The sequence below is a fragment of the Tachypleus tridentatus genome, chromosome 6, assembly GCF_004210375.1.
Source record: "Tachypleus tridentatus isolate NWPU-2018 chromosome 6, ASM421037v1, whole genome shotgun sequence".
Taxonomy (NCBI): Eukaryota; Metazoa; Arthropoda; class Merostomata; order Xiphosura; family Limulidae; genus Tachypleus; species Tachypleus tridentatus.
Genome location: NC_134830.1, coordinates 127,677,288 through 127,702,960, shown reverse-complemented (window position 1 = coordinate 127,702,960; position 25,673 = coordinate 127,677,288). Strand labels below are relative to the sequence as shown.

The 25,673-nt window shown below is 34.0% G+C and overlaps 1 protein-coding gene across 1 annotated transcript in view; it reads left to right on the top strand.

Moving 5' to 3' along the window:
* Positions 1-25,673, top strand: part of LOC143253619 (4-hydroxy-2-oxoglutarate aldolase, mitochondrial-like) — a 79,623-nt gene that overhangs the window by 12,952 nt on the left and 40,998 nt on the right. The window contains exon 3 of the mRNA XM_076507755.1: positions 8,057-8,184. Coding sequence (XP_076363870.1) covers positions 8,057-8,184 — 128 coding nt within the window. The remainder of the gene's footprint in view (positions 1-8,056; positions 8,185-25,673) is intronic.

The window sequence follows — 25,673 nt, the reverse complement described above, 5'->3', positions numbered from 1 at the left end:
ATTTTATAATCCCACATTATAGTTTGTACCATGAGATTTTTTCAATTGGAGCTAGTTTTTAAGTTATAACAGACTAATATAATTAATTAGAGGTTTGGATTTGCTGTTTTTAATGCAGTCCTTCCTTGTGATTTGGCTTATGTAACATCATTAAAATGTATTCATTTTCACTAAAATATGCATGTGGTATTGGCATTAACTAGGTAAACAGTGAGAAAAGAGTGAAGGCAAGTACTGTGGGAATGCATGTCTGCACAATTGCTGGGATATATAGGACACAGACCCTTAATTTTTGGACTCTATACAGATGGAGACCTAATCTTGCTTCATTTTTGATAAAACAAGTCTTATTTTAACTTATGTGGGAAATATGTACTTCGTAATATGATTTTTTATAGTGAGATCTTTGGATTGCAAGTCATGTATGGATGCTGTAACTATTGAAACCAAGGATATCGTATTTAAAATAGGTTCTATATTAGGGCTGTAGTAACACCAACAGAGATCATTATCATACTATTTCAAATGTTGAGTTTATTTTAGTTGTTTCATGTAATGTAATATATGAATGTGAAATAGTACATTTCCTCCTAGCTTTAAAAGAAATTGATGGAGTTAAAGCAATATAAAGCTTAAGAAATAATGTTATTTGCATCAAGGGTCAACAGTGTGTTAACAGCTATGATGGTTCTGTAAAATGAAGATAATTTATAGTAGTAATGCTGTTTGGCAAGTTTTGTCATGTAGTTGAACTTGAAATGTTCTTTTTGTAAACATAATAGTTTTGAAGCAAATCTTTGGCTTGTGGCTAAAAAGTTTAGTACACATATATGTAGCCCTGCAAGAATTTCATGCATGTATATATCTTATGTAACTGAACTCCACCAGAGTACAGTGATGTGTAGGCACCTTATAATGTACTAAGTTGTCATCCAACTAATCTCAAATTGTTACATCAGTATTTAATCCAATAAAGGTAGAAGTAAGCACAGTATGCCCACAAGGAACAATGTGAATCTAGTTGTGATTGAAAGGCTGCATCACAATCCTTAGAAATTTAATTGTTGGCTTTTCAAGGACATTCTATTATATAAGTACAAGTTTAAATGTTACTTAGTAAGCATTAAGGTACGTGTTAGTATGAAGTGGTTTTAATAGATATGTATCTGCTAAAAACCGCTGAAAAGGTTGAAATATGTGTAAGATCGTAAACAAAGAAATGAGCACAGTTGTCAATATGTACTCTTTAACGATAAATCCAAGTGTGAATGTTTCAGCAACAGTTAATAACAGTTTGTTCAAGGCTCGAGAGAAAAACTTTTCATAATCAGTATATAGCATTTGCAGTGAAAAATTCTGAGAGATAAGTATAAGTCTGGAGCTGTATCTGGTTCAACAGTGTCAGTTATCCACATAAAATTGATTAAATTCTTACTGTTGACAACTGCAGGCATGTTCCATCATGCTATTCCCTCAGGAATATAAGTCATCAGGTAGATTTTTATCTTCTGGGAAATTAGTCCTAAGTTTACAGCAAATATTTTAAATATCATCTGTGTGACCTCTTCAAGAGATGCTGCACAACCCATGACCTTTTGGTAAGGTTCTTTTGGATTCTCCTCTTAACTTTCCTCTTTCCCTCTCTGACCATGTGCTTTGGTGGTTAAACATATCCCCCACGTTGTTGGGTTTACTTATCCCTCCCCCTTCTCTGAATTTGGCTTTCTTCCCTGATGCTCTTCTTCAGAGTCAGGGGTGTGGGTCAATCAGCAGGAGGCTTCAGGACAATGATCTATGGATGAAAGGTCTTATCATGTTACCACCCTGGCACTTTGGCAGTCCAACATGATTTAGTTCACTTTCTTACTTTTGTTCAGATTTGACTCATCATGTTCATTCATGGTGGTGGCTTATATCACTTGCCAAGAGGGAACTTGTTTTTGTTCCCTTTGTGGTAGACAGTGGACATCCATTTTTGAACCCACACACTTGACATGTCTCCTGGTGTGTCATGTTCCAGATACTTTTGCCCTTGTTGCAGATCAGCTTTTCAGTCCTAACACAATTTCTTTCTAAATAATGTTCTCTTGATTCTCAAATTTTGAGTGCTTTTTCCTTTCTTTGTGGTTCTCCTCCACAAGAAGCACTTGACTCCTTTCTTGATTTCAAATTACCTCTTTTGTTTTGGTATATGTTTCATCATCTACTCACCTTGGCTCTTAATACATTCAGACAGGATTAGATCCAGTATACTGTAGTTGCTCTCATTTCATCAGTCATCTTCCCCAGGTGACTGAAGTTCTACAGAGTGTTAAAAGAACTACCTAGTACTGATGAGTCTGCACACCTCTTGCATCAGTTCTGAGATGAACTTTGTCCCTCTCATTCAAGGCTTCTTTTGGAAAATGTACTCTGTAGAACTCTTCCAGGATGGCTTCTGCTACTCTCTGAGAGATCTTCAGCAGTGCTATGGCTTCTGAATAGTATGTTACATAGTTGACTGTTGTCAGTACTTACTGGCTGCCCTTGTTGGATACAGGTGTTAATTGTTTGGTTACATTCACAGCTACTTTGCTTAACAACTCATCTTTGAGAGTCATCTCACTCAGTGATACCTTGGCTACAGTTCCTCTAGGTATTGTCCTATGGTATATGTTGCATGACTTGCATAACGTAGTCACATCTCTGATGATCCCTGGCCATTGGAACCTACTGGTGATTCTGTATGCTTTCTTCTTTCTCTTTGATGTTCTTCTACAATGGACTTAGGAACCAAATTTATCACTTAAATCCAGTTGGTAGTACCATGATATCTTTAAGTTCCTTAGCACAACTCCCTTGATAGATTTTGCACAGCACTTCATTCTGGTTCTCTGTTCTGTAAGTCATTTTCCCCTTTGACTTGTGTTTGTCTTTCTCCAAGCCGCTCTTTCAATTTCAATGTTTCTATAGTTAAGGGTCTTTCTTCTTTGCTTCCTTTAGTTCCTGTAGACCTACCTTTTGGACTTGCAGAGGCTTAATTTCTTACTTGCTTTTCTTTCCCATAACTCTTGTAGTGACTTTAGGTATCTCATCAGTCTTCTTTCTGCCTAGTTTCTACAAACTTTTACTTCTTGGTATATTGACAATCATATTGTAGACAAGTGACTTCACAGACATGGCTTCAAGGTTTCCCACATAGTATGGAGTGTCCATTGTTATCATATCTATGAGAAAGTTTCTTGTTATCTGTTCAATCAGCATACACAAATGTTTCTTGCCCATCATTTGGTTATCAGATACATGAGTAATTCTCACAGCTTCACTCAGTGTCTCACAGGACTTTCATAGACTTTGCCCCAACATAGTTTTTTCATACTAGCATGTTGTGGCTTCTTGACCCTTTCATTGTTTATCATATACTCCACTCACTACTTGCACTGTTCACCCATTTCCTTCCTAACTTGAGTTCATCATCAATCATGAATTGTTTAATCATGGTGATAAGACTTCCTTCTTGTTGTGAATATGATGAATTCTCTTTGTTTTATTTCTTTTGGCTGCAGCATCTGTGGAGACATTTGCTTTTTTCTTCTATTTTTACAGTACCATCTTTGTAGGTAGCTCCAGCTACTTTATGTTAAGCAGACTGTTGCTTATTAGTGACAGACTTGCACTAACTTGCAGGGTTCTCCATTTTATAAAAAGTATAGCATCTCTTCTTTTTGTCTGTTGCTTTCTTGTCATCTTTGATGGCTTCCCACCTCTGGTCAGCCTTTCATGGTTTTGACTTTGAGTGATTATTCTATTCAGTTATACTTCTTACTTACATATACTGCTCTAATAGCTTGAGCCAAGTTTTTTGGTGCTCTTTCTTTTAAGAATAGAGACATGTTGTTAGAACACATGATCATGAACTGTTCACATTTTAGTAGATATGCTAGTCCTTCATTAGATACGCTAGCTCATCTAATGAAATATAGCTGTAGGGATATCACAAACTGAAATCCATTCTCTATAGTGTCAGGTTTGCTGTACCTGAACTTCTAGTGAAATCCTTCCCTGGGAAATTCATAGCATTTCAGTAAGACCACTTTAACTTGGTATAGTCCATAGAATGTTTTGTGATGTTATACCTACTTAAACTTGTAGGCCTTTGCATGTGAGAAGTGCCAGTCTTTCAAAACTATTTTCACACTTGGTTGTGCCAGTCTGTCTTATGGAGTATTACTATATGTATGTGCCATAAACTAAAATACAGTTTCTCCAGTGTCAGGTTTGATTTTCTGAACTTCCAGCAAAAACCTTACTTTGTAAGTTCATGTTATTTTAATAAGGCCACTTTTCATAGCCCATGGCATCTTGTGACATCATACCTAAATATACTTGTAAGCCTTTTTCTGTAAGAAGTAGCTGAGACAGACTGGCCTCTCACCTTTGTTCCAGTTCTGACTTTGAGCAAATTTTCCATACCTTTCCTGTTAAGTATCCTTGTTTTTCTATTCATCAGGTTTGGGCAGCTTGCATTGGCTGGCCATAACATCATTCTCATTCTTGGGTTCTTCATTTTTCTCTTGGGTGAACTTGGCCATCTTAATTTGTAGCCTTACTTTCTCTTTTTCCAGTCCCTCCTTTTTAGTGTTTTGTTTCTTCTTTCTCTCTTTGTGTTCTTATTCTCTCTCTTTGTGGTCTCTCCTTTTTCTTTCTATGCTCTTATTCTCTCTATTTCCAGTCTTTTCTTTTCTTCTTTGTTGATGCTATTCTTTTCCTAGATCTTGTTGGTTTTAACCCTTTCCACGTTGGTCATAGGTCAAAGGCCATGTCACCATTTATTGACTTGTGTTCAAAATTTTATTGAATAACTATTTCATTAATTTATGTCAGCAAGTTTGGCATCAAACTGTTTATTATAATTCAACTTTTAGTAATATACATTATTCATTTTTTTAATTTAAATATATATATATATTAAAAAGAGAACATCTACACACCTAAGTATCAATTTTTATGTCACATATTATGTTGAAGGTAGCATAAAAGTATTTTTAGTCTTAAAATGAAAATTATTTTGCTTGTGAGATAGGTGAAATGAAAAAGTAAAGGCAAGAACAAAGTGTCACTTAACAAATCTAAAGACTCGATACAAAAATTGATATTTTGCGTATGAAAGGATTGAAGTGTTTACTAATAATCTATCAAATGCTGTTAGCAAATGCTTACAAATTTACAAGTTGTAGCATGAAAACTATAGCAAGCAAAAAATAGTTATGAGGTCAGTTCCATGGACTGAGCCATATCTGAGCCTGATTAGCATGCCCCCTCTTTATTCACTTACCAGATTCAGTTGACATAATCATATAATGTGCTTATGACCTCTACAATATTCTTGCCACTACTACAGCTTTGCTTATTTAGGGCTACTTCTGCATTCTTTAACATCTTCTACAACCATTACTATTGTAGAATCTTGACTGGCTTGCCAATGGTAGATTTTTATGCATGGATGAACTGCTTAAATTTTCAAGAGGTACAATGTTATATAAAAGTAAACTTCAGAAAAAAAAACAATGTGGTACAATAGAAATATACAAATTCTTATCCCCCCATACTATGATCACTTATGTTGCAAACAGGAATTTTCTCAGTTCTTACTTCTGTTGGCTTGGGCTTTGGAGAAAAACTGTATTTCCAATATTTTTTATATGTATATAGAGATTTAGTTTTGTTAAGGTTTCTGTGAAGATATAAAGAAAACACATTTTATGTGTCTTCAAATTTGTCAAGTATGGATTTGGAGATTAAGGTAGCAATTGATCATTATTTTTTACTTAGCTTATATATAAAATTGTATTTAAAAAATTCTAAAATAATATGCTTACTTCTCTGCACACACTAACTACTTCTTAGATTTTGCACTTGCCACTATTCTTGAGCTATTCCCACCTAAGACCCATGCTATAATATGCTAGGACATGATGCAATTGTTGTTGACAATAGCCCTTCACCTGTAGAAAGGTGACAAACCTTTCATGTACAATAGATCCCCAGAACCACTTGCACTTAAAATTAACTTCATTCTTGTCTTAGGTACTGTCTTTAACAGGCATGTTTCTTTAATATTAAACTTAATTATGTTTGGAGTTACTTTTCACAGTGTCAACTTTCTTTGGTGTCTTTTTTAGCTTATTTTAACTTTAATTTCAGGCTACATTGGCACTAAATAACTGGAAAAAAAATAATCTGAAGAATTAGTATGAATTTTCAAGTTACTATGAATATGACCTTCTCCTGAGGTTCTGGTAATGCTGCCTGCATTACCCCAATTTTGTGTGTGACCACTGAAGGCTTGTTGACAGTGGAAGACATTATTACCATAATTCATCGTGTTGCAGGTTATTTGATGTTCTTCATACCTGTTTACTTTTTGAAGACAGTTTCCTTCCTCCAAATCATCTTTTTGTTTTCTCTGGTTTTTTGTTTACTTTACCATTCAACTGCATCTTTTGATTTTCCTTTTCCTTACTCCATGACTTTTTCAGTAAAGATTATTTATTTTTTCTTCAATTTTGGGCATATGAGTTAAATTTGGTACATTCCTGGATCAGCTTTATTTCCACTCTCAAGTAGCTCATCCTTCAGATCTCCAAGATTCCTTTGCCATGGCTTATGACCATTCTTCCTTTCTTTTCCTTTTTGATTTTTAATTCCTGGATTCTGTTATAATAATTTGTGGGACTAATCTCCTTTCTTCAGTAACATATTCTAGTGCTTATTTTTCTTCTCACCTTTTTTCTTACCCATCTTTTTCATTACCTATTCTGTCATCTCCTACTTGAAACCTTACACCATGATCCTAAGTGTTTTGGGGGACCTACAGTTTATCTTTTCCAGTACTGTGGACAATATTTTGTCTTGTTTTTTGTTCCTGCTTACTTGAGTCTTCTGTTTTTGGTATCTTCTGGAATGCATTGTTTTTGCTCTATTATTCATCCTTCCCATTCTTAACACATTGACCTCTCTCTAACTCCTTTTCTTTATTCTGAAATATTTTAGGTTCCCAATGACTTTACTAAAACGCTGTGATCAGGTGTTGCATTCCTTGGCCTTTTCCTTTTGGATAACTTTATTTGAAGGGAGCTCACCCAGTTTTCACAATTGCACCAGACCCTCTCTCACATCAGCGTGGGATTCTAGCCACTGTGTGGAGAGGGGTAAGCATATCCTTACCCAAACATTTATTTTTGATAGATACACAAGTCTCTGCAAACCTTTCCACTACTGGTGGACATTATTTTTGCCTCATCTGAAAAGGAAGTTAATTTTAAGTGCAAATGTGTATGGAGGGTGTGTTTCCATTCTGATGCTGGAAATCTATTGTCACACAATAAATTACATTATGTACTAAGGTGTAAGATAATTCAAGGTTATTGGCATGCATAAAATCTCTAAGGTAGATGTGCAAGGAATACCTGTTTTTTGCATAAAGGTATCTATCAGGAATATATTTTCAGATAGGAATAACATTAATATTTGTCATGCAGTGTTGTATTATTTAATTAAGTTAATATTAAGATTAGTTCATAAATGCTTTAATGTTTTTAATAAATTTTGAGTTATTTACCATTGAGCATCCCAATTAACTTCTTAAGAAGGATTGACATGATTCTTTTAACTGATATGGGTAACGAATGTCAAATGGTTTTGCCATTTGGTTGAATAAGTGATAAATTTAATACCTTATGAATTTTCTACTGTTATGTAAATTTCATTTATTAAGTTGGAAAGTGGTTGGAATTAATCATTGAGAAACTTTTGAGTTTATATTTTTCTGGAGTCTGTTCAGAGGCAAAACAAATTACGAGTGTGTTGTTATGTGAAATAAAATCTTGAACTGTGCACTACAGAAAAAAAAAAAAAAATTCCTTGTAATAATTACCTGTATGTATTATTGATTGCTAGGCAAAGTGTTTCTTCTTGATTTGAACATCGTACCTCTTTTATTAATATTTATATATTTTTTACATAGCTATAAATTATATGGAAATTATTGTAATAGATATGCTTGCTTGTTATTTAGCTACAAAATCAACAATTAATATGACAAAGAAAATGGTGGAAGCAGGAGCTGATTTAGTCATGATTATCACACCTGCATATTTTAGAGGACGCATGAGTGAAAAAGCTCTAATAACTCATTACACTAAGGTTGGTGGATAATATTTTACAGAAAGTTGATTACTTCACAACAATAAATTTTCATTTAGCTTTAATTCATAAAAGTTATTATAATGCATAAAAATTATGTATAGATGTTAGTTTCTTGTATTTATCTCTTCAAATTCAAAAAAATATTATAGAAATGTAATAAGACTTACAAAGTTGTAACACTTTATTTTAAAACAACATTTTGCCCATGAAAATGCTACATATTATTTAGCACAAATGACATGCATTTCATGCTTGCTAATATTATAAAGCATTTTCATTGACTTTTTGCAAAAAAGTAGTTGCTCTCACTACCCTAAAGTAACATTTGCAGGTTATCTTCTTGTAAGTGAAGTTAAATTCTTTTTATGTACAAAAATAAGTGAATTTGTGATGAATCAGTGTTACTCTTAGTTTGATTTGGAATTGATCAGTTTCATTTTAAATGTGCAGTTCTATTTTCTTGATGCATTTGGATTTTAGTTATACAAACTTTTATATAGACAAAACCATTCTTTGTGTGGGTAATTTACTATAAAAGCTGTAACTTGTAATGAAGTGATACTTAATTAGTAAATAAACTCAAAATGAAAATATCAGTATACTGTTTAAGCTTTAAATAGTGTACTACTTGGCTGTTCATTATCTAAGAAACACTGAGTATTGGTAAGCCAACAAAGAAATGATTATGTACTGTAGTATAGATATGATATATTTTCAGAGCCAAACTCAGATCCTTTTATATGTCCCCCCCCCCCTGCACTAATGCAGTGCTGAAAGCCCCCTTCCTAGGGTGATTCAAAATTGAGACCTCTTCTTTGGGGTTATAGACCCCCATGCATATGTAACACAATGAAAACAACTATACAATAAATTTTTATAATGTTAACATCACATGAACCTCCCAGGGTTTCACCACTAAAATTCATAGAAAAACACATATTGCAGAAATTACCTAACCTGTTTTTTAAATATTATAATCCACTAGAAGCTAGGCACTCTTAAAAGTCTTCTAAATTTAGCATACATTTTATGCTTTGCAGAAAACATCAATAAAGAAGTTATGAACTTAAACGATTGTATTACTAACATTAACCAGTCCCCTACTAAAGTAGTTATAAAAACTGTTAATAATAAATTTAAACAATGCAGAAGAGAAGCACTTAACAAACAAACAAACAAACTCAAACACTCTGCAAAACAAAGAAAATCTAATTACTTGCACCATTCCATATATATATAAAATATTAGCATACCTCCATCAGAAAGTTTGAAAACAACTAGCACATAAACATAACCTTCTTTAACATAACACCTAAATTCATTTTTTTGCCTGGAATAAAAGATTATCAGATGTTAAAAACATTCTATAACAAACCCACCTTACCAGCAAAGATTTACAAAATATTGTTCAATGATTGTTCAGCCTTTTTTTCATATGTGAAACAAAGCATAACTTCAAGATCAGGTTGAAAGAATACCATAAATCCCTTTCCTAAGTTAATGAGCACATGAATAAAACAAACACTAACACAAGAAAAATTATAGAAATGTTATTGATAGAATCAAACAATCCCACACTTAATAGATACCCAGGCACATCTCTATTTATCTTTTATCATTAATTCTTCACACATTTCTAAGTTTATTCAGATATTTTGCATAAAAATATTCCATAGTTTTTTTTAATATTTATTCTTCTTTGTATTGATATTTATTTAGCTATACAGAAATAATGTGTAAAATTAATGCAGACTGATATTTACATGAATAAGTTACCACTGTCAGTTTTAGAATTTAAACACATTGTTGAATTTTAAATGTTGGTTTAAATACAAAAACATTATTTACTGTAGAAACATTGGTACTTGATAGTGATTGCAACATTATACCTGTTCTAGAATCTAATCTAACTTGCTGTGAATATTGACTGATTGTTTTAATAAAAATAAAATTTGTTGAGTTTTTATTTGTTAGTGCCTTTTACTTATGAATTTAAATTGAACTGAGACTATTTTAAATAATGCTATCATTACTTGTTTTTTGTTATTACTTTTAACTTTATCATTACTTAAGTACTATATATATTCAATACTTTTATTTTACTTCAATAGTTACTAACAATAGATACTTTTAATTTTTACATGAGTTAATATTTTCAGAAGTAACAAGGCTTTTACTCAAGTAAATATTTTCTGTATTTTACCCATCACTGGACTAGCTGCTTATATTTATAACATGCAACAGAAAAATCTAGAAATATCTAGCTCTCTCGTAACAACAACACGACACATAGCCAGAATAACCTAAAGATTTGAGTAAAGTAATGTCAACAATATTACAAAAGTTTAGCACAATGGTTAACCCTTTTGCAATGAGTCAGGATTCAAAGGCCCTGCCATCATGTTTGTCGACTTGCACTTAAAATTTTATTGGACTACTATTTTGTGAATTTATGTTAGTAAGTTTGGAATAAAACTGTAGATTATATTGAAACTTTAATATTATATATCAGTTAACTTCTTAATTTAAAAGTAAATATTAAAAGAACACATTTAAATATAGATTTTTGGCGAGTGACTTGATATGATGAAATACAGAGCTGTTTCAGATCAGATGTTTGTGATGTCTAAATACTAAATCTATAGTTTCGTACAAATTAGGAACTCAAGTTAGTAATGTTATCAAGCATGAATATAAAATTAGAACTTTATATATTTTTATTTTGCTGAGATATGATTTATGTACTGAATCAAACATGAGTTCAACTCACTCCACTTTTGAAATCAGTCCCTTATATGCACTTACTTCCATATTTGACATTTGAATAACCAATAAACAGCTTATAATCCTCCCAAAGTAGTTTTCTCCACCAGTTTATTTTTTGAAAATGCTACAATGTTATTTTGATCCAAGATTTCAATGAGGTAAGTGTTGTCTTTCGTCTGATCAAAGTTTCATACTTTTAAAAATCTAAATAAATCTTAGTTACTAAGCTTAATAAATTATAGTGGTATCAGTGCAGTTATTTATGATTTTTTGGTTATTCAAGTATATATATAAGACCTTAAAAAATTGTTTTATATCCTCCATGTGTGAAGTTTTAAAAGGCTTAGCAAAATATATCCAGCAGCAATTAAATATACACATCCTAGTGAGAAGAGATAATTGTTTGCTTCCTGATTTATTGTTCTATGTTTTAAGAAAAATACATTTACTAATTCATTTCTAAATAGGAATAATCTATATACGTATATATAATGTATTATAATTGAAACATGACTATATATTACAAAATACTAGTCCACTAAAACACTGTGAAGACATGGAAGACTAAAGGCTAGTTTTATATTACTAGATATATAACTTGAGTGCACATGCACTGTGTAAATGTAAGTTATCTAATGTTAGGTAGGTATGACTGGAAGGATAATATAATAATAAATATATATGTTCATATATAGTGTTATGAGACTTAAGCTACTTAGACTAAACATTTGTGTTTTTGTGTTATAATATGTTGTCATTCTAGAATAATTTATATTTATTTCCTTTTTTTTTAATGTGGATATAAGGTTGATCAAGTAATAGACACCACATAGTTAAGAATGTAGAAAATAACAAAATATGTCTTACTTAAAACAAGTGTTTTAAATGTATTTGGGAGGTTTTAGAGATTATGAAATAATATTTGAGATTTGTGGAATGAAGAATAGTTCTTTTAATCTCAACATGAAATCACTTTGCACTCAGACCAGTAGCAAAGCAAACTATATTTTCACAAACAAATATTTAGTAAAAATATTTTATTAAAACATATGATTTTTTGTTTTCTAAATTCTTGTAATCTTTACTTAAAGTCCACCAAATTTTGTGAAGATACACATGTTTTTAAAAAAATTATCAAACCAATTTTACACTAGCAACCACTGATTGATGGTATGTTATATTGGTTGCAACAACATCTGTAGAAATGAGGTGTTCCATAACACCACCCCTCGATGTGGATTCCTGTACGTGGTGAAGGGACCTCCCAGGGAAGGTTCTGTTCTTTCAGTTTACCCCCTCTGGGATCTAAACATCTACTCATGTGTTTGCCATGTGAGGCAACCCGTGAAGGGGACGTGAGGATCCTGGTAGTTGATGGGTCAAACCTGAAGACACCACTTTGGCCTTGAATTCCTGTAGACGGGCAGCCTTGGGATGGCTCCCTTGCATCAATTGGCTGGTACACTTAGGCTAGGGTCAACCAAGTACCAGTGTTAAATGTTTTCAACAGGTGTTGTGGACATTATATCTGATGATGGTGTTTGGGTATAGTGCTCACAAACCCTGGCTTTGCTGCAGTGTCATTTTTTGACATTGTAGTGCATCTCCTCATAGGGTTCCATGGTGGGTGGGGTCAGTAAGCACCAAAATTTCCCTCTCTTTATTGTAGATACTCCAATTAAAAATCTTAATAAAATAGTGAAAAAACAGTCTATAGGTAAATGACCACATCTTGAAGATTCTGAGCAGCAATTCTCACCATCTGTACCACCTGTTGAACCTCAATTTCTTATATTGCATTCACTTTTAGACAAATCTTCAGGGCAAATGTCTCCATTTTCATTCAGAAGGGACTAGAGGGACCTGCTGGTTCTCCAAAGTCAATAAAGAAGCTTCAGTCTGGTGACATATTGGTGGAAATATTCACATCTCAACACAGTGAACTCCTCTTGCATTCAATTGGGAATATACCTTTTAAGGTTGCACCTCATATTACTTTGAATTAATCATGAGGAGTTATTGTTGAGAGGGCTCTGAAGAACATCCCAGAATTAGAGATTCTCGCTGGTTTCTCCACCTAAGGTGTTTCTGCAGTGAGTTTCTGCAGGCATATATCCACTTGCAAAGATAGAATTATGGTTCTAACCAATGTGCTGATTCTCACATTTATGCCACCACGTCCATCTGCCACCAAAAAGGCAGGTTATCTTAATTGCAGAGTATGGCCATACATTTCAAACCCTTTTCGATGTTTCCAGTGCCAACGGTTTGCTCACTCAATGATGTCATGTCATGGTTCCTTGATGTGTGCTCGTTGCAGTGGCAAGGACCATGATGCCTACAAGTGTGAAATGGACCCTCATTGCATCAATTGCAATGGCTCTCACCCATCCTACTTTCGTTTTTTCCCTAAATTGTGGGAAGAAAAAGAGGTACAGTGTTTGAAAATAATTCATAACAATCCTAAGGCTGGAAAATTGCTGTCCACCACCTCGCCTCGGACATATGCTGCTTCACTTCGTTCCACAACTACTGTGGGAGTGCAGACAGATCTCTCTGTGCCTCCTAAAGAATCGTTCTCCAAGCAAATGAAAAGTCTTTTGACCTCCATGGTTAAAAAGTTGATGAATCAACTTCAACACCTGTCCCTTATATACATTCCACCAAACCCGAAGATCCACATCCTTTTGCTCCAGGTACAGGCATTTCCTTGGATCCATCTTCTTCTCTCACCCCAAGATGCAAAACAATCATTCGTTCACATATTCAATCTCTGGAATCCACTTCCAACAGCAAAAACCTGCCCAATTGACCCAGTGAAGGATCCATGGTGGTCGATAGACCTCCCTCGAATAAAGACAGTAAGGAAAAGATACGAGGTCGTAAACAGAAGGGTTCTCCACCCAATTTGCTTACACATAAGTAAAAATGGAACTGTTGAGGTTTATGTCCTAATCTGGATGACATCAAAACACTGATTGCTTTCTACCATCAGGTTTTTCTTTGTTTACAGGAACCTGCTGATACAGTCACCTTTCAGTGGTTTTCTTTATACAGAAATGACAGGCTGTGTGTTGGATGAGTGCATGGAGGGGTAGCACTGTTGGTTGATTAGCATGTTTCCACCCTGTCTTTGCCACTCATAGCAAATCCATGTTTCCTTAGGTCATACCATAACTGTTTGTTTTCTCTACTTGTCATCTGGAGAGACATGTGATCAATCAGACCTTGATGCTGTCATTGAACAGTTACCATCTCCCTTTTTCATCCTGGGGGACTTTAATAGACATCATCCCCTCTGGGGAAGTGCTGATATTGATAGAAGGGGTGCTCTGTAGAGCATATGCTCTCTGATCACAACCTTTTTCTTTTTAATACTGCTTTTTCTACTTATTTCCATGCATCTAGTCAGTCCTTTACTACTATTGATCTCTCAATTTGCTCCTGTTCATTATTTTCCCATTTTTCATGGAGGGTTGACAATAATCCATGAGGCAGTGATCATTTTCCTCTAATCTTGAGAGAGACTGGCATTGGTCGATGCCACCCGACCCAGTGGAAGCTGCATCAGGCAAACTGGCCCTCTTTCACTGCTCTCACAGAACTTAATCCTGCCATTGTCTATAAGCCATCAATAGATGAATGTGTAGCAGCAGGAACTGGTTGTATTATACAAGCAGCTACTCAATGTATTCCTAAAACCTCGACACATTTTCCACTATATCCTCCTCCATGGTAAAATCCTGCCTGCCACATGACATGGAAGGTTCAAAAACAAGCCTGGGATACTTTCCATAGATATCCCACACTCTTGAAATGCATCACTTTTCAGTGGACCCTTGCACATGCTCAATGGGTAAGACGTCAAAGCCAGAAGAAATCTTGGATTAGGTTCACAACCAGCATATCTTCTACCACCAGTTCCAAAGTCATATGAGACAAGATTCAAAAGGTCAGTGGCAATATATCTCTGTCCCCCTCTCGATCTTGCTCTCTGATGGACAGGAAGTAGCTGATACCCGGAGCATATATATGGGTTACATGGCCATTTGCCCATTTTTATTAAACATTTTTTAATGGATAAGAGATTCCAAGTTCGTGTGAGTTTGACACTTTCTCGTTCTTTTTTACAGGAACTTGGAGCCTCTCAGGGCTGTGTTCTGAGTGTCACACTTTTCAGTATAAAAATTAATGCCATCACTGAACAACTGCAAACAGGCTCTATGTCGACGACTTTCATATCTCATGTCAGTCATCAAACATAAGGTGTATTGATCGGCAGCTACAGAATGCCCTCAATTGTTTACTGAAGTGAACCACAGCATACGGCTTTACCTTCTCTCTCTCTAAAACCGTTTGCATGCTCTTTTGCTGCCAACGGGGTATTCACCCTGATCCTGAACTCCATATCAATGAAGTTTTGCTGCCTGTGGTCCCTAAGACTAAATTCGTGGGGCTTATCTTTGATCGTAAGCTAACCTTTACACAACACACCAAGCAGCTACGGGTCAAATGTACAAGAGCACTGAACATCTTCTGTGTCCTCTCTTCCACCACTTGTGGATTAGATTTGACGTTCTATGCTAAAATATATTGTGCTCTTACTCGATCGAAACTCGACTATGGGTCACTGGTCTGTGGCTCTGCCAGACTATTGGCCTGAAAGATGCTAGACCCTATTCATCATCAAGGACTTCAGCTCTGCACTGGGGCTTTCTGCACTTCCCCAGTTCAGAGCTTATACATAGAGTTTCATGAACCTTCTTTGCACCTCTGCCATTTGCAGCTGCCTTTACTATATGCTTAAAAACTTCGTTCTTTACCAAAGTATCCCACCTGGGGTTGTGTTTTTCTTCCTCGATGGGCTATGCTTTTTGTGACCAGATGGTCTGCCATTGCTCCTTTTGGCCTTCATATCCAGGTGCAGTTGGATGAATTTGGTCTGTCCTTGAATAACATTGCTGTATTCACTGGTCAGCCATCCCACCATGGCTTCTTACAGTCCCCAATTGTGACCTGTCTTTAAGCCATCTGAGAAAAGTAGACACTCCTGATTGAAAATACTGTCTGCTATTTGCTGAACATCTTTTGAACCATCCTTCCATTCCTATTTATACAGATGGTTCAAAATGGTTTGTTGTAGTTTGGTGGTTGTGTGCAGAATTCCCTTTACAGCTTCTGTGTTTACTGCTAAACTGTATGCCATTTCTCTTGCCCTGGATCACATAGAAGCTAAGCAATACTCAAACTGCACTATTTGTACTGACTTGCTTAGTTCTCTACTGGCCCTGGAATCACTTCATGTTGGTTCACACCCTGTTCTTGCTGATATTCAAAACCAACTGGCCCATTTCTCTTTAACATCTACTTCTATCCAGTTTTCCTGGATACCAGGCCACATTGGTATTGACGGGAACGAGCTCCCCAACACTGCAGCTAAGTCTATCTGCTCTGGCACTATCACCGCTGTGCCTGTCCCATACATGGACTATAGTCCTGTATTGAAGGCTCAGCTCCATGCCAGCTGGCAGTCAACTTGGAGCGAGCAATGCGAAAACAAGCTTTTCCAAATAAAACCCTATTTTGGACTTTGGGTGTCTTGCTTCCATAAGGATCAGAAAGATGAAGTTGTTCCAACTAGACTATGCATTGGTCACAGTTTTTTAACTCATCGTTTTCTTTTATCTGGAACTGATGCACCAGTGTGTAGTTTGTGTAACACTCAGGTCATAATAAGCCACACTTTACTTTCTTGCTGTCATTACAACTCTCAATGATGGCACCATTTTAAACATATTCTGTCCCAATATTTATCCATAACGTAGACAGTGTTATTGATGATGGTGACACTGTCTACCTTGGTAATGTTTTTAGTTTTTTAAAGACCATTAATCTTTTTAATACCATTTAAGTTTTTTAATTTATACATTACACCTTTTTTTATATGGCTCCTTTTTAAAAATCACAGTCCATCTAGTTTGATTTGAAATTAGAAACTGGCCATAACATTAAATAACTCGAAACCAGGAGTGGAAAGGCCAATTTCAGGTGACTAATGCTGCTGTTTGAACTATCCGTTAGTCGTCCTGGTGAGTTATTATTATAATTTTGCTACATGTCTTTTACCACTTTTTTATTACTTTCGTTTTTGAAAATGGCCGTAACATCATGTAACTCAGAACCAGGACTGGAAAGGCCAACTTCAGGTGACTGACGGTGGTTTATGTACTTACCTCTTAGTCTTCCTGGCGAGCTATGATAATTACAGTTACACTACAGGAAGTCCTTTACAGCTGAATTACTGTAGTTTTTCTCTTAACATTGTAGACTTGATGTGAACATTGGTTTTATGCTATTTATGTTTTTTGTGTTTCTTTTAAACTTTGTTTTGTTTTACCTCAGTTATTTCCTTTTATGAATTTTACTGAATTTACTTTTAACTTTTTACCAGATGTTTGGTGCAGATAGCCTAGCTTCTTTGTGCCATAAAACACTAAATCAACCAACCAACCAACCACGACACCATATAGAAGCTGACCAGGTGGTATTACTGTACTGTGGTTGACCACCATTCATAGGCTATCATGAGTAAAGCATAAGGGGATTCTGCTTATCCCTGCTGATCATTGGATTGAATAAATCACAGTCATTTTGCTTTTAAATTTTAGAGAACTTGGTTCACTTATTGCAAAGTTTCTAGAGCACTGTTTTTCAATACTCCCCAATGTACATTACCTACCAAATTTTACTAGTGAAGCTAGGGGATGCTTACCACACCAATTTTCCACTCAATGGCATAGTGAACAGAGACTTTTTCTGCAAAGTGTTAGAGAGAAAAGGGCAAATTTGGGGGCCCTCCTACCAAGATCTCTGGATGTTTTTTTCCAGATGTCGGTAGGAGTGGTATCAGCTCACACAGGAGCTTACTCGTAATACTGGTTGAGATTTTATGCTCAGCTATCCAGTTAGGTTGAGCATGGATCTTTCTTTAATCAGTATTGGTTCAGTATATTGTTCATGGAAAAAGGTCCACTACCTCCTCATAATTCTGAAAGTAGAATGGTCCCATCCTTGGTCCTTGGATGATTACAGTTATTCCACATCCTCCCCATAATTCAGGGGAGTGAGGATAAGTGTTCATAATTCTATACTAGATGAGTTCTATTTCCATACGTTGAGTAAGGCATATATGGTCCTGTCATTCTGAGCCTAAGGTGTTTCCTTTTGAACTGCTTCAGATTAAGGAGGAGGTTTTTCCACTTCAGTGTTGTTTACTTTTCCTTCCTGACTCCAGTGGCTCAGGATGCATCACTGTAAGACTACAAGTTGAAAGACACTCATAAATAGATATATATTGCTGATTAAAATCTTAAGGCCAATGAACACAAAGAAAAAATATGCATTTTGCATTGTTAGACTCAACCACTGATTTTAGTAGAGCTTCAAAAGATGAAAACAAGAAAAGGGAAAATAAAATAAAAAGCCTTTTCCAGCATTTAATAGAGAATATGTGAACACTATGAAATTAGCCTAAATACTAGCTGGTCAAAAGTTTAAGACCATACTGAAACGAAGCATTAATTGGTAAACACGTAAATTTTGCCAACATTGAGCAGGAGAATTCAACGGATTGTCCAGCAAGACACCGTCTGATTTCCAAACCAGATTAACGCCATTACGGACGCAGAATGCACCTCAAGAACAATGAAACAGCATCTACGAGAGATAGGCGTTAAAAACCGTAAATGTCTTCAAAGGCCATGCCTCCTTCCACACGACAAAACAGCTCAGTTAACCTTTGCTGAGAAGAACCAAACATGGGATGTAGAAAAGTGGAAGAAGGTTTTGTTCTCTGATGAGAAAAAATTTAACTTGGATGGTCCAGATGGCTTCCAACGTTACTGGCACGATAAGGATATCCCACCGAAGACATTTTCTACACGACACAGTGGAGGAGGTTCCATCATGATCTGGGGTGCTTTCTCCTTCCATGGAACAATGGAGCTTCAGGTTATACAGGGGCGTCAAACAGCAGCTGGCTACATTGGCATGTTGGCGAGAGCATTATTACTGACTGAAGGCCCTCGCTTGTGTGGAAATGACTGGATCTTTCAGCAAGACAATGCTACAATCCACAATGTCTGCAGGACAAAGGACTTTTTCATGGCAAATAATGTGATTCTTTTGGACCATCCAGCATGTTTGCCCGAACTGAACCCTATTGAAAATGTTTGGGGTGGATGTCAGGAAAAGTCTATAGAAATGGACGTCAATTCCAAATGGTGCATGATCTTCGTGAAGCCATCTTCACCACTTGGAATGACATTCCAGCCAGCCTTCTGCAAACGCTTATATCGACCATGCCAAAGCGAATGTTTGAAGTTATTTGCAATGATGGCCATGCAACTCACTACTGAGACCTCTTGTTGGGCATTTCCTACCCTGTTTAGGACTTCTTTTTGGTATGGTCTTAAACTTTTGACCAGCTAGTGTTTAGGATAATTTCATAGTGTTCACATTTTCCCTATTAAATGCTAGCAAAGTTTTTTATTTTTATTTCCTATTTTTCTATTTTCATCTTTCGAAGCTCTACTGAAATAAGTGGTTGAGTTTAACAATGCAAAATGCATATTTTTTCTTTATGTTCATTGGCCTTAAGATTTTGGCCAGCAATGTGTACATATATATAATTTGCAGTCCAATTGCCTTAGCCACTAATGTGGGATATAAGAATATTGATCCTCAATTCCAACTCCAAGTAATAAAACCTTTGCTATATGGCTGGAGCCTGTCTTGTATATAGAGGTGATAATTCAGATAATATTCCATCCACAATATTGAAATTAAGTTCCAAGTGAAGAGCATACCTGTTCTGGATGTAGTTCTTCCACCAGGGTGCCAGTCTTCTATGCACCCTCACCAGCTCCTCCACTTTATCAATATGTAATTGTAGTTACAAGTGTAAGCAGAGGTAAATGTATTTGCAGTAATATTTACTCAAACACTCCTGCCCTTCCTCCCCACTAACAGCTGATGTCAGAGACTGGGATTGAATCAGTTTTGAAAAAGTGATAATATTAACTGAATGAGGTGCTCATGTGCAGTACTAGCACATTAGCACAAGTGGAGAGTGTCATGACATAAATATCAGGAAGGGCAGTTGAATGGGATGTGAAATATTGAATCAAACTAGAAAATATCAGAACAGTGCTTAAAATGGCAAAGGAAGAAACTCTAGGTAGGTATTATTGGAAATAGATTTTTGATTTAAGAAAATATTAACTTTTATTCATCTGTTAACTTAACAACCAAGCAATGCTTATGAAGATATCTCTTGTTAGGTTTTCCTAGCTTAACTTGGATACAACCAGTTATACCAGCATGATACTGTATTTTTTGACAGGGTGTATAACAAAAGAAATATCATCATTGTATGTACTTAATGGAAAACTCACCCCTCATTAAAGATCTATGGGCTTTGTAAAGTTTACTTGTTCAGTCTAAAACCAATAAAAAGCCATTGACTAAACAGCCACCCACAATTTTTCACACTTAATACCCATTTCTAAACATTAACCATATGCTCCTAATGGTGAATAACCAAATTCATGTCTTTAAGCTAACAGTTAGTACACACATGATGTGTGTTATCATATGGCTTACAAAAAAGTGTATGTGTTTAATTTTGAACAAAGCTACACAAGGGCTGCTTGCACTAACTGTCCCTAATTTATCAGCATAAGACTACTTGCACTGCTAGTCAGTACCACCCACTGCCTATTCTTGGACTACTCTTTTACCAATGAATAGTGGAATTGACTGTAATGTTGTAACACCTTCATAGCTAAAGTGTCGAAATTTATTTGGTAAGATGCGAATTGGAATGCATGATCCTCAGATGACAAGTTAATGTCTAATATTAAACAATCTTCTTGTGCAACAACTCTGCTAAAATGTATTGCATAATTTAAAGTATTTTGATATATTTCCTAAAATTTTATCAGATTTGAGACTTATTGAACAGTATTCATTGCAAACTAACAAAATAATATCACTATGTAAATTATTTAAAAATAGAGCAATAGCCTCCTGATGAAATTTCAAGGTACCTGGTGCTGGTTCTAAATTTGATCATGTATAATTAACATAAGTTTTTTTCTGTTAACCCAGTTAGTTCTTCAGTAGTTGCAGCAACATCTCCTTTTCTTAATGACGAGAAACCCACTTGAAATAAAAATGTATCTCAGAATAGCTGGTATAGGTATTAACACTTTTATTGATAAGCAGAGAACAACATTTCGACCTTCCTAGGTCATCTTCAGGTTAAGAAATAGAGAGTTTGCAAGTGACTGTTGTCCGACACGTCTTAACCTGAAGATGACCTAGGAAGTTTAAAACATTGTTCTCTCCTTATCAGTAAAAGTGTTACTACCCATACCAACATCTTTTAGTTTAACTTGCCTTCCATATAAAAGTTTTACTTCACAAGTTTTGTTGTTGATTATACATGAATTTCATTAGTTATTTCTTGAAAGATAATCAAAAAGTTTAGACCAATCCACTTCATTTTATGGCATGGTGTTATATATTTATTAGTATTGTATTAAAAGGCAATAGTGCATTCCAATCATCAAATAAAAAAGTTATGGGTGTGCTAGTTTGCTCCTTTTTCTGATCTTTTCTTTTTGGTCTAGGACCATGGAATAATATGCTGTAGTGTGTATGCATACTCAAGTCTCATAACAAACTCTCTGTATCTGTCATCCTTTGAGAACTATCTTCTTTTGTTATCATTGTTTATTATGGAATCACATACAGTATATATCGTAATAGCAAATGGATGATCTTATTTTAGTCCATTTTTGGAATATTTCAGAAACTTCACAGATGTTGGATTCAAGTTTCTCCAGAATTCCTTGATACTATAAAGGTTCTTAAAAAATAAAATGAAAATCTTTTCATGCCCCTTTTGCCTCATTTTTATTAAATAAGCATGAAAAAAGTGTGGTTTAATACTCTGTTCTCTAAACATAGAGAACCAAAAAAGCTGACAGCAGTAAATACTACAGTATATACCATGATACCCTTCTGTACATCTATACAGATTTCATTGTTGAGATAAATGAAAGGAATATTCAGTTTTAATTAACCTTGAGTCATTTACTTTTATTTTTAAATCACTCTCACAATATATAAATACAAATATCAAATTATGTACAAAAATATTTAATGAAATAAAAACATTATTTTAATTTTTGAATACAGTTTTAACATTTGAGCATAAAATATTAAAAATTATAATTTTTGATTTATATATAAATGAGAATATGTGTTATATATATGTCAAATGAAACTATGAGTTAAAATAATAAAACACAAAACCTATTTTTTTGATGCAGTAGACATAAAAATATTCACTTTAACTATGATGGTAAGAAAACTTAAATATATTTAGGATTACTCACATAAGATAGTATTCAATCAGTTTGCTCACACATTGGTGTTTGTTTATCATTTTGAGCATTTTATCTGTTCAGTCATCACCATGAGAGAGGAATTTTCTTGAACACAACTTGTCTACCTTCTCAAACGGTGTACTTGGTTTGCAGTTTTGGAATGTTTTAATTGATTTTCTATAATTTTACTGAATCTATCTATTTCTTGCTACTTTTTACCTTACCCTTTGCATGATGATTCCAAAAATATAAGTATGAAATGTGGTTGTTACTTGCCTTGTACCATTTGATTAGAAGTGAACACAGTTATAATGAGTGATTAAATGTCAAATTGGTAGATATCCGTGATGACTTGGGCATGAAAACAACTAAACCTTTATGATGGTCAATAGAATATATAAAAATAAGATAGCAATTGAAAATTGCACATTTAGCTTAAATAATAGCTATTTGACAGATATTAGCAGTGAATATCAAGTGAAGATTGAGGTGATTTCATTAACTCAACCAAATACTAGTATATATAGAAATAACCATTTCTTACCTGATATGCAACGTTTGAAATATCTGAGGCAATTTGACTTCTAGGTGTCATCACATACCAAGTATTCATGTCAAATTTATCATTTACTTTACAATAAGAGCATGCATCATAGCAACTTAAAAAGAATTTTAAAGGCAACACTTACAAACACACATTGTTTTACTTAATCAAATTATACTTCAATATCTGCTTAATGCTCAACCAACTAACTATTTAATAAAATGGTAGAAAAAAGTCGTGCTTAACAATTAATTTAGTGAAACAGTGGAAACTAGTTTGAAAAGTGATTGTAGGTGAAGTTTTTTTAGTGACATTGAGTATGTTATGAAAGTAAGCATAAAGCAATATTGGTTTAAGTATGTATAACTCAAGGCTATATGTTCAAAGCTAAAACACATGCATTATTTACATAGTTTCCTTCATTTTTTTCTAGCCATTAAACTTTGTCAAAATAGCTTCCCTCCAACTTATCTTCCCTTTTTATATTATAGTGGTCTTTATTTATTTTGTAGTTACTTACCACAGTTCCTACTGCAGATAATATATACTAAAAAATCAAATATCAAACTTGCAAAAATTAATGTTTCTTTTGGTATGTTTGTGAAATATTTACAATATTGCTGTGATGATCACTATTAGTCAATATTTACTCTGTTAATCCACTGTTTCACAAGTAACAGTGTGATTTTTTTTAAATACACATTTTTTTTAATCAACCAAACAAACTTAAGTGATTAAACTCTTGAAGTCAATTTGCACTTTAACTTTGATTAACAAATTGTTATAAAATGCAATGACAATGAGAAGAAAAATAATTGACTACAGTCTTTGCCAAAACCATGTCATTACTTTGAAAGTTGTGCTTTTCTGGTTTGATTCATCCCTTTCATGTATCCCCATCTTTTTCATTATCTATAGCATATTTCTTCATTAACTTATTAATTTTTTTCATCTTTAATATAAACATCTGCATTATTTCACTGGAAGAAATGTATCTTTTCACTGATTTTTTGAAGTTCTTTTTTTTCTTTTTCTGTGTATATTCTTCTATTTCATGAAATAGTTAACATATAGTCTCTCCAGTCATGTAAATATTTGATTCACAATCCATGTGAGTTTGGATCATGGAGAGTAAGTACATTTACTTGCCAATAATCAGAAAGAGATTGTTTTTGTTTGCTGATTGATCTTTATCTTATCCTCACAACCTCTTAAGTAGATTAGTCTTAAACACATGACATAATAGATTTTTCTAATTTATTTTCCAAAAGGGAGGGTGAAATTTGAAACTTTTAAATTTTATCAACAGCAAAATAAAATAAATTGTTTTAGATGTATATTAAGTTATCCTATTCTGAAAAAGCACTGAATATCATTTTTGTATTCAATGGTTTTTCAAATAAAAAAGCATAGTATTAGTTCTAAGTGTTACTTTAACTCCTCAAAGCTTAACCATCCTGTTGATTTGTATGATAGTTATAAAATCAGATACAGAAAACTAATTAGAACTTGGAATGGGCACTAAGAAAATATTCTTTCATAGGGTTATGTTTTTCAGTAAACAAAAGTAGAAGAAGAAAGGAATGGGTAAAATATTTAATATTGTTCATTAAAATTGGTTACAGGTAATAAAATACATGCCTGGGTAGGATGCCATTTTTGAATCTTGTGAGATCAGAAGGCTGTTTTTAAAATGCCCCATGTAATATGTTTGCCAAGAAAAACCAAATGTTTGCCTCAGCAGTTCTTGTCTTCAGTTTGAAAATTAAATTCAGTTTGTATATTATCAAATTAATCAAAAAATAGTTCTTTCTACTTGGGTACTGAAAATGAGAACTTCTATGTGAGAAGTTCATGAAAATGCTTTACTCTTAACAGGCAAGAAATATATGTAATTTTTGCTAGATATACATTTACTCAATGCAACTTTTTTCTGGTTTTATATATATATATATAAAAGCCCTTTTGTTGTAGGTAGAAGTTTAACAGGATGGCAAATTTTATAAAATTTCTATGAGCATAGTTAGTTTTGAGTTTTAATAAATAAAACAAGAAGTTAGCTTATTTTTTATTTTAGATGTGATAATGTCAATGGTAGAGATGTGTCATTATAATAACACAATTTACTCATTTCAAGCTGTGTTTGAGAAGTATATTCTTGAAAAAGCTTCCTTCAGCCTAAATATACATAAAAGAGAACATGGTTTCAAACATCAGAATATTTTTTCTCAATACAAATACCTAATCACTAAAGAAGTTTTTATTTCATTTGCCACTTTCTTTTTCTGAAGATCTGTTTTAGTTAGAACTTTATGCTTTGTTGTCTTGGAAAGAGGAAAAGTCTTTACACTAATATTATTCAGTATTTATAATAAATTAGCATGTATGTAAATGATAGTTGAAAGTACTTTACATAAAAAGTCTTTCTTACATGTGTTGTAATAATTTACTGTAATAAGTGTGATCATTATTAATTCCAATGGTTGTATATTGGTTTTGGATCACTTACATGAGTTTAGCTGCAGACCTGAACTGATGCTTTCATCAAGGCAGGTTATTGACCTTTTCACCTGTGATTTAACTCCACACATGCAATGTTTGGTATTAAATTTTTTTTCAGTTTTATGATTTAAAACATGTAATTTCTTCTATCCTTGTACTTCATCTCATATTTCAGTTAAGGATTTTAACATTTATCAAATTGTTCCCTCAGTTAATAA